The sequence below is a fragment of the Aethalodelphis obliquidens genome, unplaced genomic scaffold (assembly GCF_003676395.1).
Source record: "Aethalodelphis obliquidens isolate GAN/ISIS:26980383/991018 unplaced genomic scaffold, ASM367639v1 scaffold12, whole genome shotgun sequence".
Lineage (NCBI taxonomy): Eukaryota > Metazoa > Chordata > Mammalia > Artiodactyla > Delphinidae > Aethalodelphis > Aethalodelphis obliquidens.
The window spans coordinates 24,275,266-24,291,824 of record NW_020837956.1 but is presented as its reverse complement, the minus strand read 5'-3'; the positions used below and the strand labels follow the sequence as shown (position 1 = coordinate 24,291,824).

Below are 16,559 nucleotides of genomic sequence, written 5' to 3'. Positions count from 1 at the left end.
GGATAGGGGTGTCAGTGTTTCTATTCTAGTTTTTCCAGAAGCTGAGCAGTCTCCCGGCGGTCTGAGGGCAACCAGCCATGGGTACCTTCTACTGACCTCTCTGGCCTTCCCGTCTGCCTGAGTAGACTGTGTGTTCCGTGATGTAGACCCTCTGCCCTCTCCATCCTGGAAACCATGTGTGATGGCATCTGGTGGCTCTTGTTTTGGGTTGATCGGCCCCTTTCAACTCCATGTCCTTCTGGTACCAGGGGGCCTACCTCCCCCACCCCACTACCCTTCAGCCATATCACTCTGACTTGGCCAATCAAGGTACCCAGCTTCCTTGGACACAGTGACTGTACCCAGTAATGAGATGGTACAGCATTAAGCAGGACCAATCAGAATTCTTCCCTGAGCTAGATGGCTGTCAGCTGAGAGCATGTAAATTTAGGGCTGTCGGTGGCCATCTTTCCCCCATCTGGAATCAGTCTGTTTACAGAGGGAAGCCAGACACAGCCAAAGAAAAACAAGTGATAGAAGTGGAGAGAGCTCGAGAGAGCTGGGAGAGAGAAAGCCAAAGAGAGAGACAGAGAGAGAGCAGAGGCACCAAGCCTTGACGCCGGGTCTCGAGGTCTGTTCAACGCTGTGAATAATCAACCCGCATCCTTCCTAACTGAAAGGGTCTGTTTCCTTTTTGTTAAGCACATGGTTCTGTAATATGTCACCATGACGAAGGCAGTATGATTCACCCCATGAGGTTCAAGGGGTGGAGAATGAGCTGATCAGAAAGTTTCTCTCGCGGTGACAGCCGGCCACATCTTCCTGTTGGAAATAAAGACAGCCCCTGGAGCTCTGCCCCACTGTTTGATCTGTCCACTCTCTCTGCCCTTTGGACTAGATGGTGTGTTCTACACAGCCAGACCTGGAGATCCAGAACACCTATCAGACCTTCCCAGTGTGGGCTCCAGCCATACAGAAACCTGGATAGCAGTTCTTGGGGCCCTGCCTCTCTCCTAAACCCCATGTCAGTCCATGCATTTCGCCTCCCAACCCTCCACCCTTCACACCTAGTCCAAGCTCTGCCAAGCCCCCTTCTGTCAGTCAGACAGGATTCTGTTTCTTTTTGTGACCTAGCCTACCCCACTGCCATCCCTTGCCCCCTCAGGTGGGCCTCCCTCCCTGCCTGGGCCATCCCCAAGTTCCTGGACGTTCTCACTTCAAAGTCCTCTGGTCAGTGTTGCCTCCTTCCCTAGGCTCATACACAGGCCTGGCACCTCGTCTGCCCGGGGTTCACAGGGCCTGAGAGGCCCTTCCAGAAATGCGGATGAGAGAGGCCTGGCTGAGTCCAGGGAGAGCTGCTCTCGGGCTGCCCACCCCGAGTGACTGCTTCAGGCGGCACCGTGGCCTGGACGGGGGCCCAGCGTGCACAGCCCAGTTCCACAGAGTGGGCAAGACCTCCTGAAGGTGGAGAACGCCAGCTGCCGGCCACCTGCACGGAAAGCCTTTCTTCACGAAGGGCACACACGTCACGGTCCATTTTTATTTAAAAGACAAATATATATACATATATATATATATATACACACACACACATACATTTAGAATTTGAGGGTTGTTTAGAGTTTATGTACATAGGTTTATACATATACACACATTTACATATGTATATACAATAGAATATATACTATATATAAATAAAAATCTAGAAGTAAATATACTAAAATGTCAATAATGGTGGGAGTCTTAAAAATAAAAACTTTATTGAGGTATAATTTACATACAATAAACTGCACTGTATTTAAGAGTACAGCTAAATGAGTTTTGACAAAAATATACACCCATGTAACTACCACATGATATTTTTATTTTCTCCTTTGTGCCTTTCTTTAATTTCTAATGTTTTTAATTCAGTGGACAAGTATGACTTGAGTAATTGGATAAAAACATGTACTGTGAGAGAGGGAGAGAGAGAGATGGAGAGAGCTAGGTCCCAGGTCTCTGGCCTTGCGCTCTAGGGGAAGCCAGCCCTTGGGTGGGGCAGGTTGACTGGGGGTCTCAATAACCATCGCTCCCGAGGGCTCTCCACAGCCACTGTCTGAGGACCTGGTTAAAGCAGAACATTAACCCATTTTTTGGATGAATAAACCACAGCTCGGGTCAGCGACTCTGTCCCCCACTATGTGGAGAGTCAGAGCCAATAAGGGATGGTCTTGGACCCCGAGTCCCACCCTCTTTCCATAGGCCTTACTCAGCTAGGTGTGTGGAGCCTGACTGGACTTTCTCCAGGTGCGTTCAGGGGTCCCTGGCTCCCCAGAGCTGCAGGGAATGAGGCCATCGGCCTGTCTAGAGACAGCAGCCTCAGAGCCCGGCCCTGAAGGACAACGACCCCCTCTCTCTAGTCACCAATTTGATTCAGGTGGGGGATGGTGAAAGCTGGCCCACATCAGGAGACCTGCTCCTCCTGGGAACCCACTGACACCTCATCCACACTCAGAACAGGTGAGCACCTGCCAGGAGGACCCACCTCCTGCCCCAGTCCCCAGCACGGTCAGAACTCTGCTCCACGGCAGCTAGGACAGGGAGAGCAGCACCCCCTAACCCCCGCACCCCAACACACACGTCCTCTCCGCTTCCGGGGAGCGATCCCACCACAGCTGATTCCCCTCAGGCTGCACACCCAGGAGTCATCAAGGCCCCCTCCTCTGACTCAGTTAACCTAGAAACCCAAGCGCTGAGGACTAACATGGGGGAAAGTGCACCGCAACCTGAGGCTTCCCTGGGAGGAGGCTGCGGACCAGGGCAACCTGTGCACATCCCAAACTGTCCATTCCGGGACACTACCCCTTCCCCCAACACACACACACACACACACACACACACACACACACGCACACACACACGATTGGTATAGACAGCATTTACTGTGCTCCTGTATAGGCCAGCCCAGCCCTGTGCTGAGCATTTACACAACAGTTATCACCTGTAATTTTCACAATAACCCCGTGATTGCCCCTATTTTCCTAAGTGGCCGAGGCTCAGAGCATGAAATAACCTTCCTAGGGCCAGGGTTGCAACCCAGATCCTCTAGGGGCCCTAACCACTACGCTCCTGTCACCGGCCACCACCGGAGACCCCGTCCCCATCACCACACGCGGCGGCATCCAAGAGTGCTTCCTCGGACAACTGCGTGGAGACAGCCCCAAGCCCCCCCAGGAAAGGTGAGCCCCTAACGCCTCTGCCCTTTCTCCAGCTGCTGCTCCACCTGTCACACAAGCTCAGAGGGCCGGCCCTCGCGCACCCTCACTCACTGCAGATGGGAGCGCGCGGTCTTTCTGGGGCCAGTTTACTAACATAGGACGTGAGCCCTTTCAGCTGAAATTACACTTCAAACTGTTTAATGCTAGAGGGACTTCCCTGGCGGTCCAGTGGTTAAGATTCCACGCTCCCAATGCAGGGGGCGCAGGTTCCATCCCTGGTCAGGGAACTAAGATCCACATGCGGGGGACTGGGGGTGGGCAAAAAAAACACAAAAACGTTTATGCTAGAAAATGGCCAGCTATGGGCACAAGGCTGAACATGATCCCACTAGACTGCGTGCCCCTTGCAGACAGGAATTTGTCTCGGTCATAGGGGGACCTGGGGCATCCCAGCAGGTGAAGACGCCCACCTCCGCTACCTCCCCCACCTTCCCGCACCCCCGGGCGCAAGCCCCACCCAGGTAGGGAGGGCCCTCTCTGCTCTCAAGGAAGCCAGAGCTAGGAAAGTAGGGCGGCCGGCAGGCATGGAAGGCGGTGCGCGCATGCGTGCGAGGCAGAGGCCCACCCCCCTCCCGGAAGTACCCAGGCTGTGCGGAGCGGCGTCCGGGGCCTGCTGGAGGAAAAGCTGCCAGGTTTGTACGGATCGTCAGGCAACACCGGGGACCCCCCCCCCCCGCACCCCGACCCAGCCAAGCTGCAGATACCCGAGCGCACCGCACCCCTCCCATCACGCTCTGCTGCTTTTCTGGTAACTATGCTGTGTTTTTTGTTTTACAAAAATATATGTAAAAGTTTGCTGATTAGTGAGGGAACACGATAGAATGCTCACTCCAACACAGTTTGATAAAATTAGCACCCTCCAAATAAAAGACAAGAAAACAATCTAAATGCCCAAACAGAGGATGGATTAAATAAATTATGGTATATCTAGCAGGTAGAATAGTATGCAGCCTTTAAAAATGATATTTTCAAATAATATTTAGTGATGTGGGGAAATGTTCACAATAAAATGTTGACAGAAAAATAATATCTGGCACACAGTAAGCTCTCAAAAAATGTTAGTAATTATTACAAAATGGTATGTTAATGAATAATACAATTTTAAATTAGTAAACTGTATGTATCTAATGCAAAAGAAAAATAGTGAAACAAATTCCAACAGCAATTATCTCTGGGATATAAGATGATGAATAATTTTTTTGCTTTTTCCCTTTTTTGGTTATTTAAAAATTTGGTGCAATTAGTATAATTTTAGGCTGCAGGAGAAAAAGGGTCACGTTATATTAATTAAAAAAAAAAACCCATGGTCCACTCTCTAGGGCAGGAGTCCCCCAACCCCCTGGGATCTAATGCCTGATGATCTGAGGTGGAGCTGATGTAATAATAATAGAAATAAAGTGCACAATAAATGTAATGCGCTTGAGTCATACTGAAACCATCCCCCCTCCCCGGTCCTTGGAAAAATTGTCTTCCACGAAAACAGTCCCTGGTGCCAAAAATGCTGGGGACCGCTGCAGTAGAGGACAAAACAGAGTCTGTTTCTGCCCTCCTGGATTTCCATTTTAGTGAGGGAGTCACAATAAATGAGTAAATAAAACGATTACCAATTGTGGTAAGAACCACAATGGAAATAAGGGGCTGAAACAGAAAATTCGGGAGGAGGGCATCCAAATCTGAGCCTGGGTAGCCTCTCTTGGGGAGGAGGTACCAGTGGGAGTGTCTGCACACAGCTGGAACTATAAAATAGGAGATCTCTCCCTGAGGTACCCCTATGCCCTGGCTTCCAGCTCCTGCATGCCCCTGACTCCAAAGAGGCAGTCCCCTGGGGCGGTGGGTGGAGAAGGAGGCAGGACTAAGCAGGGAAGGGTGAGGGGCTGCACACCCAGACCCTTGAGGAGGGAGTGGGGAGCTGCCAGAGACCCTAGGGGACCAGCCCAAGACATGTGAGAGGCAAAGCGGGGGCAGGTAACTCAGGCTGCAACCTGCAGCCTTGAGTGTGCAGACAGTTTTTGAAATTCGGACGTTGCCACTATGCGCCCTGTGACCATGACAGAGTATGTATCCCGTCTGTAAAATGGGATAATAGTACCTGGCACAGAGGGTTGTGGAGATGTTAGTACAGAATGATTTCCGGTATATACTGAGCACTCAACACATGTTAGTGATAACAGCGATTATAATAACTACAGAACGTTTACGTACCAGACCTGGTCTGGGCCGCGGGGATCCTGCTGAAACAGGGAAAAGTCCCTGCTCTTGCGAAACTTTCCTTTTAGCAGGGAAGATAAACAATAGACAGGTAAGCCAAAATAATGAGTCAATTTCAGAGGGTGATAGCTACAAAGATAAGGAATAAAATAGGAAGGAGTAGAAACAAGATATCCTGAGACAGAGAGTAGTCAGGGAGTGTTTCTCTGCCCTGAGACCCGAATGAGGGGAAACAGAGGAGGGAGACGAACAAGCTCTCCAGGTAGAGGGTGCAGCTTGCGCAAAGGCCCTGTGACAGGAAAGAGCTTGGCGCGTTCACGGGAAAGCAAGCCAGTGTGACTGGGGTGCTGTCTGAGGCTGGTGGGGCTTTGGAGACCAGGGTGAGAAGGTTTATTCTTGCTGCAATGGCACACAGCTGATGGGAGTTTTTGAGGATTTGATTTTTCATGAGATTATTCTGTGTATTAAATGGACCGGAAGGGACAGGAAGAGAAGCAAAGAGACCTGTTGTGGTTTGATGGGGCCAGAGACCAGTGAGGAGACAGGTGATGGGGACCTGGGCTAAAGTGGCAGAAGCAGGGTAGTGAAAGATGGCTGCATGGAGGATATATTTAGAGGTGAGGACTGTCAGAGCAAGCCGGTGAACCAGATACAGGAAGTGACAGAAAGGGGGGAATCGAGGATGAGCCCCAGGGTTTTGATGCCAATTAAGCGCCGGTTACTAAGATGTAGAAGCCTAGGAGCCAGTTGGGAGGAGACCAAGAATTCAGGTTTTCAGGTCACAATTCAGATTTTCAGGTCACATTTAAGGTGCCTATTTAACCTCCAAGAGGGGGGCGCCTATCACAGCTGGATATATGAAGCTGGGTCTCTGAGGGAAGTCAGGGTTGGGGCGGGTGTGGGAGTCCTGGACCCTCCCACATGCAGAGAACAGGAGGAGGAAGGGACCCGGGGGCATAAGAAGATGCGGGGTGTGATGTCAGGAGCCCAGGTAGAAGGTTTCAGGGAGGAGGGGAGTCGTCGGTCCAGCTCCTGAGAGGTCATGGGGATGGGGGTGAAGGCCCTGCCAGCTCCTGAGAGGTTATGGGGATGGGGGTGAAGGCCCTGCCGGGGCGGTTGGAGGGGAACCAGAAGTGAGTAAGCAGAGCCGGCAAGGGCCGGGAGTGCTTTCAAGTTTTGCTGTAAAGTGGAGCAGAGAAACAGGGCATCTGGATGGGGGTCAAGGGACAGTGTGCGTGTGTGAGATGATGGGCGGCATTAAGGAGATGCCTGGGGAGAAACGGAGAAGACAGAGGGAGCTGTGGCCCGAGCAGGAGGGCAGAGTGGGACTCAGAGCCGGGTGGAGGGAGGTGGCGCAGCACAGCAGGTCAGCTCCCTCTCGAGACAGGCAAGAGGGGTGGGCTGGGGGAGCGAGGACGGGAGATAACAGAAGTCCTCACGCTGGGCCAGGCAGGACCTCAGTGATGGATTAAGGCTCACGTAGCTGTTACATGAGCCAAGTCAGGGCCAGGCAAGGGAGGGACGCCTTGTGAGAGATCGGGGTATATTTCTCTATGCTGGTACCTTTCCTTCCTCCGATGGAGTGGAGGCCTTGCGATTCCATCAGAGGCGAAGCTTCTCAAAGGCCCCGGGTTCCCTCCCTCCAGCCAAGTGCACTGACCTTGGCTAAAGCCCTGGGCCCAGGGGGGCTGCGTGGTGGCGCGTCCCACGGGCAGGGCCCCTCCCCACCCAGCGCCCGTGCTGTACCCACGCTGGGGTTGGGGGTAGGGCACCCGAGGCCACATGCTTGACCACGAGACAAAACCCAGGTTTCCAAAGAGAAGACCCAGGCTCAGGATGGGTAGCTGACCTGCCCGAGGCCACACAGGATCCAGATCCGTGGGTTCTGAATGGTGGTCTTTCTTCTGAGACAGTTCAGGGCACTGGGGGCTTCGGGGTCGAGAAGGGGTGAGGGGTTGGCAGTGTCGCTCTCTGAGGTTTGAATCCATCTCTGGAAACTGCTGTGAGCTGTCCACCTCTCAGAGGCCTTCGCCCCCAAGCCCCCAGGCACTTCCAACCCAGCCGCACCCCCTCCTAGGATCCTAGCTGAGGGGAGGAAAAGGTACACTGAGGTGAGTGGGCCATGGCCTTTTAAGAAGGTGTGTTGAAACTTAAGAGAAAGGGAGCTTTGGGCTGATGCCAGGAGACTGTCCAAGGGGAGCCCCCGTGCCCCTTGCACGTGACTTCCCCGCGTCCCCATCTCCAACATACAGTTTCTTCCCCTCACTGCAGCCCCTCCTCCAACACCCACATCCCCCAGGAATTACACCCAGTGCCCATGCCTGCGCCTCTGGCCCTGCTACTTATGGCTTTGGCTCCCCCAACCAGCCAGCGCCCCCAGGCAGCCTCTTCTCTCCCTCCTTCCTCTATTCCACCCCAGATCCACTGAGTCAAACATGGTGAGCCCAGGGAAGGTTCTCTTGAACCAGCCAGCCCGGGCCTGGTGGTGTGTGGCATCTCCTCCCCGCCTGGGGCCGACCCACCTGGGCAGTCAACCCTGTCACTCCCCATCTATCTTGACTCCTGCCCAGCCCTGACCCTTCCCTGTCTTTCCCAACCCCTCTACCATCAAGTGACACCTCATTTAAACCCAGGAACTTCACAGGATGGTTTTTATTAATGAAATGGCCCTAGCAGCTCCCTCCCATAAGCTCTAGCCAGACCTCCCACCCTCAGCTCTGACGACGCTGGGGTGCTCAGCCTTGGCCCTCAGAGCCAAAGGACACCAAAGATACCCTCCCATTTCTCCTTAGACTTGGAGCTAGAGTCTCAGGGATTCAGTCCGAATTCCACCCCCCACCATGCTTCCTCCAGGCCGGCACTCCAGGTGAGCTAATTTTCAAAACTTAAGTGACCAAATAGTGTTGCTTCCACCTCTGGCTTCTCGCTACAGATTTTTAGCTTCTCACACACACAAAGTGTCTTGAGTCTCTACTTTCCCACTGAGATTAACACATTTCTGAATTGGTCAAACTAAAGACTACATTTGTTTCTTTCTGAACTGAGAGTCTCAGAGCTGAAGATACACTGTTGGCTGACCTTTGGGAGGAGATCAGGCGAACATGTCAGGAGCCAACCAAAATGTTCATCTACTTTGCCCCAGTAAGTCTCATTTCTGGTAATGTTATCTTAAAGAAAAAAATACAAAATATAGGGGGGAAAAGCCAACACATAAAGATATTTATTGCAGCTCTATTTATAGCTAAAATAAAATGCATATATATATATAGAAACAAACATCCAACAAGAAAATGCCATGCAGCCATTTTTTAAAAAAGAATTCTACATCAACATTGAAAAATATTGAGAAAAAAGTAGGATAACAGTTAAATATACATTTACAATTTTGTAAAGAAAATAAAAAGTGCCCATGAAAAAAAAGCCTGTTATTTTCCCCTTTTTCTCAAATTTCCCCCTTATAATTTCTTTCAAAGCTGCCAGCAAAGTGGTGCAGTCCTAAACCTCCCCCGAAATCTGCTGTAGGAAAGAAACCTTGAATAATCCTCCCTGAAGACAAGAAATCATTGGCGGGATCTGCTTGGCACTTAGGAAATGGAAATGCAGCATGGAATGCCAGGGGTCTTAGAGAGGAGATGTGATGGGAAAAGCCCAGTTCTTCTATGTGTTCAGATCAGTCTCTTAGATGGGACAACAGGGAACTAGTAACTGCCAGGCAAAGAGTCACGAGGACAAAGGGGACATCATGTGTGAACGGGCTCTTCCAACCGCAAGGCACCGTCCACTTGCAAGATAGTGCTGAGGAGGGGTGGGTCAGCCAGGATAACCCAGACTTGGGGTCTCAAGGAAGGTCAGCAGGAGCCCCAGTGGCTGTCCAGCGCCTCTTAACTGACCAGGGCTTCACTGTACTCAGGGCAGCCCTCGGACTGCTGGCCAGTAGTGAAAAAGGATCTTCTTGTGCTGAGCTGAAATAGACCGACTTCGGCCGACTGGCCCCACTTCCGCCTGCCACGTGGAACTGCCCCAAATCATCCCAGCCCCTTGGGCTCTCCCTGTCATTGTCTGCACCATTCTCTAAATTCTCCCATTTTGGGGGCCAAACACCTGTGTCTCCCAGGGTCCCTTGCACAGTCTAGACTGTCCACCACCCGGCTGCTCTCCTCTGGATGCCCTTGTGTTTTGGAGAAACCCCACACAGAGAGGAACTGTGCCCGTAACCAAAGCCCTCTAGCTTGTCTGACACAGGCACGAGGCCCACTCCTCTCCCGGCTCTAGTCTGAAAATTTCTGTAGCTCAGCCTGGACAGAATCTGCTCTTCCTGCAACCTTGCCTCACTCTAACTTATCTTCGAGCTTCCTGTCAACCAAACCACCCTTTTTTGCACCCAGTTTACAGTCCCTATTGAATGTTCATGCAGGTGATGTTTTTAAAGGGAGGAGCTGCACTGTCTAGACCCAGTGCTAGGACCTCTGAAGAAGGTTGCCAACAGTCATGTCAGGGGAAAGGAGACGCAAGACAAAAGGACATTATTACGGTGCTTTTTCCGTTTTTCTTTTTTGCACAAAAACAGTCCATTTATTCAAGTGTTCTCCAGCACAAGTACATTAGAAAGGAGCTTTATTATATGCTTCTGGGCACAAAAAAAAAAAAACGTGATGAAGGCGGAACTGACAGACTTTCTACATCTGCTGTACGCACTGACCTCTTTATAATTATTTCATAACAGCTATGTCACGAGCATCACTTACACAGAGATACAACAGAACACCAGGGCATGGGGGTGGGGACCCGTGCAGGGCCCTTTCACACTTGCCCCTCCCCGATGTCCCAGAACCAGACTGTGAAATGTACATTATTATTGTCAATAAATAGAGAAGCAACCCTAAAAAAAATACAGTGGTGAAAGGATGCTGGAACCAGGGAGAAAAAAAAAAACAACAACAACAAAGAGTCAGAAGAGGAACTGAAGAGAAAGGAAAGAGGGTTGGGAAGGGAAGGGTCTGGGGAGTTAAGTCCTGCATTTAGCTGCGTGGAATGTGCAGTAAAAGTGCTCTCCCGCCGGGGTCAAAGCGAAATCGTCTGTAACAGTAAAAGTTATTACCAAATCAGCTACGGAGTTTATTCTTCAGTATGAATACATGATTTCCCACAAATAAGTAAGCACCCGCTACTTCAATGCCTCAGCTAAAACACATGAAATCGCTCATTTAGTTTTCAAGTACAAAGTTAAAATGCCTTTTTAATAATAATATATCAGAGTAAAATAATAGTCTCTTTTAAACTCCACTACAAGAAAACAAAACAAACAGTCATTGTCCAGACAGCAGACTTAATTTAACAATATATATTTTTAATAAAATGTTTTAGCACCTTGTTGAGTCACCTCCTCCCTCTGCGTATTCTAAGGAATTTCGGCATTTTTGTGGTTGGTTGGGTTCTAGGGCTGTGCAACCAGATCAGTCTGTGAAGTGAAATGGGACTCAGGTGATGCTTTCGGATCCCTGCTCATGTCCTCAGGCCCAGGGCTGGAGGCCGTGAGACTGGAGGCTGAGAAAGCCGCCCTCCCATGCCCCTGCGGGGCGTTTTCCAGTTACTGGAGTTACAGGAATCTGCGGGCCTCCGTTCGGGCGATTCGGCCGGCCACGACTAGCTAAGGACCTTCCATCCTTGCCCTCACTGCTTCTGACCTGCTTGTTTCTCCCCCTCCCCAGGCTCCACTGCTGAGGATCAGCTGGATAAACAACCCAAGGCCCACTCAGCCGGGTCTCTGGAACACACCGGTGCAAGAGGGGCTGCTCTCGCTGCCTGAAGACCCCAGCCTTCCTTTACCAAAACGTAAAGACTCGAGAGCTTCTGCTAGAACAGTGGAGTCCATCCTGGATAGAAATCTATTCTCTTTCCTCTTAGATCCTCCAAACACTCATGGTTAATCCCTGCCTCAGCAAGGAATGGCCGGGAGAGCCATTCCAGCTCCACGCCAGCCCTCCAGAGGTGGAGGAAAGAGGGCAGGACAACTCCAGTGTCATCGCTAATCACAAGCGCTGGGAGGGGCCAGACTAGACCACGCCCGATGACAAATTCAGATTCCTCATCTCCTGCGATCAAAACGGGGCCTGGCTAGAAACCCAGTTCTCACCAGCATCTTGGCTCTGCTGCTACCCTGACCACAGGCAACGACCAGCCCTCATCAGATCACAGTGCGAGGCAGGACCCACGGCCCTAACCCTGCAAGTTTCTTGAAAACGACACCTCTGAAAAATACCAGTGCCACAGCCTCTCTGCCCCAAACAGAACAGCGACAGGAATTCAAAAGCGCCTCCAAGATCCACTTTATGTATAATGATGTCATCAGCGAGATGAAGGCTAAGAACATTCCCCAGGTGGCTCTGCTGAAACAGTTCCTTCCCTTGCTCCTGTTACAGACCTTCCTGTGCTGGAGACCGTGGGCTATTCCCATCTAATTCCCATCCCATCAATTCAGTCTTCCCCAGAATTGCCAGCTATGCAGGAAGTAAGGGGAGCCGGCCCTCATTAGACCAGTCCGATGTCCACCACCAGCCTTTCTTCCTGCTGGGTCTGCCTGTCCCAGTCTGCACTCTAGCGACTCACCAAAAACCCACAGGCATCTTCGCCAGCCGCCACTCCCAGGCCCGTCTCAAAAGCAAAGCAGTCCTGCGTGCTCTTTGGGGAAGTTTGCTTTCTAGAATGTTCAATAGCAGGAAGGTTCTGGGGTCTAGAAAGAAAAACAGACAGTGGCACACCTGGGTTGCCATCACTGACTGCAAGACCCCACGGGTCCTGTGCTCCTCGGTCGGCTCCCGGGAAAGGCAGGCAGCACCAGCCAGCTTGAGGCCCACGGGGCTCAGCGGCGCTGGCTGGAGACGAGCTTCCTCCTCGGGCAAGCGACCCAGGGCCCTGCGCCCTGCCGAGCCCCAGCTACCTACCCCCGGCAAGAGGCACAGGTCCCTCTGGCACCTGCAGCAAGTAGGGGGCATCATCCTCAGTCCCTAGAAACCCTCGTTTCCAGGAATTTGTAAATTGGCCTGCTCTTCAGAAAGAAAACCCCACTGGGAACATAGTCCAGAATTTTCCCTAGGCCTTCATGGTCTCTCCCGCTGCGCTGCCTCTACCCTGAGCCTCACGCACAACGAGTGCCGCGACCCCCCACCTGCATCCCCGCGCGACCTCACCTCAGCCTGTCCAAGCACAGCTCCCCTTTAGAAGGGGACCTGATCACTGCGCCCAGGAGCACCCCCAGAGTTGGACAGCACGCCGGTGTGGCCAAGTTGGCACATCCCCAAGGTCCCCTGCACCCTACCAAGCTCTACTATGGGACCAAGCCCACGGGTGTGGCTGGAAGAAAAGCTGGTGATCGTTAACTCTCATCCCTGCGAGGGTGCATCTGGCCCCTTCTGGGGCCTAGTCAGGTGGCCAGACTGCGCGCAACAGGTCCTCAGCCACAGCAAGCAAGCTGGCCGGCCCACGCCGAGCCCTCAGGCTCACCACATCCTTGGCTACTGAGCTGCTTCCCCACACCAAGCCCGTGGGTGGGGCTTGGGCCACTGGGAAAAGCAAACTCCTGCACACAAGCAGTGGACAAAAGGCCTCGGAGAGCCAGGAAGTCTGTCTGCAGAGGAAGAGACTCTGCCCTGACACTGGGGCTGGGAAGACCTTAGCGTTGGCCGCCAGGGGAGGGAGCACCTTGGACTGCCTGCGGCAGCCCTCCTCCCCCAGCCCTCCGGAGCAGTGCTGGTGGGCTCTGGGCCGGGAAGATGGAGCCTGGCTGGAGGGGGTGGGGTGAGCACCACAGTTCGGTACAGACTCCAACGAGGGAAGGGCCGAGGGCTTCCCCCACAGCTGCTCCAGCCCCGTGGGAGCCCACCATCACCACCTGGCATCACGGCACACAGCTGGCAGGAAGCAACTGGGTATCATCTTAAAAACCAATCTGACAAGGAAATGAGTAGCCCGGGGTGCGGGACTAAGCACCCCTAAAAGGAGCGGGAGACCGCGGCCACCAGCTGTGGGCTTACTCCTGAGCAATGAGCACGGGATTCAAAGCCTGGTTTCGTTTTGTCACCAATTACTAATTTGCTTTATTCAAAAGGTGAGGTTCACTGTCCCATTTTTTTTCCAATGGAAGCCCCCTGGCCAAGACAGCCCTGGACGTCAGTTTCGTTTTGGTCGGGGGAGAATAGGTAGGGGGAGTTGAGGGCTGACTGGACTGGTGCCTAGGGTTGCAGGTCAGTGTCACAGGTTGCTAACAGAAGAGTCTTTTGACATCACCAGGGGCAAAAGAGATAGAACGCTACCTGCTAGAGGAGAGCACCTGCTGAAAGAAAACCTCCTCCTTTTCCTGCCCTCAGCACCTAGCAACTTCTGGGATTGACAGTCTACCTGCAATTAGGGCAACAGAGGTAAAGAGCTGCAGGGCCGACTCTGCAAAGTCCTGAATCCTGGGGAGAAGAGCGCTGGGAGCTCCCTGGCTGTGTGTGTGTGTGTGTGTGTGTGTGTGCGTGTGGGTGTGCGTGTGCGTGTGTGTGCGCACGCGCATTCGTTACGCATCGGTATAGAAACATGTTCCTGTGTGTGCGTGTGGGACTGACTGATTGGTGTGGGGCCTGTCTGCAGTGGGGCCCGAGACTCAGCATTCTGAGCCTCCTTCCCCCGCTCCCCACTACAAAATATTTCTTATACGTGACCCTATCTATGTATTTATATAGCGCCTATCACCGTAGGCCCTATCTTTCTAGGGATGCGAACGTGGGACCATGTGCTTGGCAGCACCCCTGCCAGCCCTGCCAGTCCCAGGAGGTGCCACTCCCCCCTCCCATTATAAAATATATATCTCTATATGCCACATTATCTACACCCCATCTACCCAGGCAGGCATCTGCCCATTGGGCCCTCACCCTGGAGCCACACATGCCGTCCCTGCCTACAGCCAACACCAGGCTGCCTGCCTCGCCGGGAAGCGGAACCAAGTGTCGTGCACTTGGGGCTCCAGGTGCTGCTGACTCGAGGTAAGAGCACAGCTATCATCAGACCAAGTACTAGAAAAGAAATACACACCACTCCAATCACACACGCGAGGAGAGAGATGCCTGGTCCTCCCTCCAGCCCTGACACACGTGACTCGAGAGGAGGGAAGCAGAAGAGAAGAGGGACGCGCCCGGAAGGCCGGCCTCGGGGACCCCCTGGCCGACGCCCAGCTGTCGCAGCGCCCGGTGGCCCACCTGGCCCGAGGGGTGGGGAGCCAGGGCACCAGGGCCACCACTGACTTAGAAGCACCCTGCTCCCCGCACCTTGGTTTGAAACCTAAAGGGAGGGGGGGTTGGGTTTTTGTTTTCTTAAAGAAAATCTGAAAACAAACATAATTATAACCAGAACCATAAGAATAATTATAACAAAAGGTGTCATCAGCCTCCCAGTATAAAACTGCAGCCTTTGGAGATGACCAAAAACATCACATTCCAGGGGCCGGAAGCCGCCTTGTGCACAGAGGGTGGATGGTGGGGGCCTCATAAAAGAACACACAAAAAGCGACTTAGACAGGAAAGCACCAGTACGTTTTGTATGTTTTTTTATTTGCTCCAGGTGGGGTCTGAACTGTCACTTGCCCGCACTCTGGATTTTTTCTGACCCCACCGCAAGGAGCCCTCGAATCGGCTAATGTGAGAAATTGGGAATGAAGACCCCTCATCCTGCCATCTTGCCGAGGGAGTCTCCTTTTCTAAAAAAATCAAAAGGTTATCTCAGGAGCCTGGATGGATCCCACTCTCAGCTTTCCACGGTCCCGACCACTGAATTTCACCCCCTTTTTTGGCAGGGAGAAACGGGAGAATGCTGTTCCCAAATTCTCCTCCTTCACCTTGTTAAACACCAAGGGGAAATTGAAAAACCCCACCACGGTTAACGGTTCACCTCCAAGCTGTCTCCCTTTCTCCATCCTTGGTTAAAACCCTTTGCACATAAGGCAACGTGGAAGCTGATGTTTTTACTCATCTCGCTGTTGTAAAGCACCATTATGAAGTCGGGTTGTACAGTAGTTAACAGTACCTTTTATATATATATCTCATATCTATCATATATATATAAACTGTAAACAAGAGGTAACAGCGGCTTCTAGAAACTGATTTTCTTCAAGGTTTCCTGTGTGGTAGGCACCTGAATACTGTATAAAAGGGTCTTGTGTGGTGTTCTCGTCTCTCTGCTGCTAGTTGGGTTGTGTTTTGCATGACCAGGAATGGTGCTGGCAAGACAGCTCAGTGGCTGGGAGGGAACTCTGCCGCCTGAGTGTCTATTTTCTGTCCTCTGCTTGTGCTCCTATCTGATCAGGCTAGAGACAACAACAAAAAAAAAGATACATAGTAAAAAAAACAAAACAAAAACAAAAAAAAAAACAAAAAAAACCCCAATATATAGATTTCTATAGAATTTCCTTCTTTCCTTCACTCCCATCTTTCCTCTGCAAGGTATGTTACTATTTTTTGTTACTGATTTTTTTTTTTTTGCTGCAATAAACCCTCTTGTTTCAGTCACAGCAAGAAACAAAAACCCAAACAAACAGAAAACCCCTCTGAAAAGAGTAGAAAACAAAAGGTTTGACCGAAAAAAAGGGGGTGGGAGGGTGGGGAGGGAGCTTGGTTTTGTTTTTAAATAGGACTGAAGATTAACATTGAAAAATCAGGAGATGATGTCCAACCCTTTTTACAAGGCAAAGCCTTCCGGTATTTCTGCCTCTGTGGGGTTTTTTTTTTTGTTTTAAATTCCTTTTCCTCTTCTGGGTGCTGATACTTCTCTCCATCCTCATGTTCTTGGTATTTTGTTGTGTTTTGTGTTTTTTGTTTGTTTGTTTAAACCTTGTTTCACTACCTCGGTTTGCCCTCACGTCCCTTACACACAAGCAAAATATTCCTTCAGCGGAGCGAAGAGGTGGCGGATGACGGGCACGCTCCACGACCGGCCCAGCAGTCTCTGCCTCGCCAAGCGGCTCATGTTGGAGACGTCGGTATAGTGGACAGGGAAGCCAAACACCCTGGGGAGAAAAGGCAGACAGGGCAGGAGTCAGCGCCAGCCTGGGCAATTCTGTGTCCTTAATAACCTGTTCGAGACTCA

General features: G+C 51.7%; 1 protein-coding gene across 11 annotated transcripts in view; it reads right to left on the bottom strand.

The window, feature by feature from the left end:
- Positions 1–8,646: 8,646 nt before the first annotated feature.
- Positions 8,647–16,559, bottom strand: part of DNMT3A (DNA methyltransferase 3 alpha) — a 106,564-nt gene continuing 98,651 nt past the window's right edge. For 8 of the 11 annotated variants that reach the window (XM_027113674.1, XM_027113672.1, XM_027113675.1 and 5 more), the window contains one exon: positions 8,647–16,479. In XM_027113674.1, coding sequence (XP_026969475.1) covers positions 16,338–16,479 — 142 coding nt within the window. In that variant the 3' untranslated portion in view covers positions 8,647–16,337. The remainder of the gene's footprint in view (positions 16,480–16,559) is intronic. The other 3 variants (XR_003434140.1, XR_003434138.1, XR_003434139.1) reach the window with 3 other exon arrangements.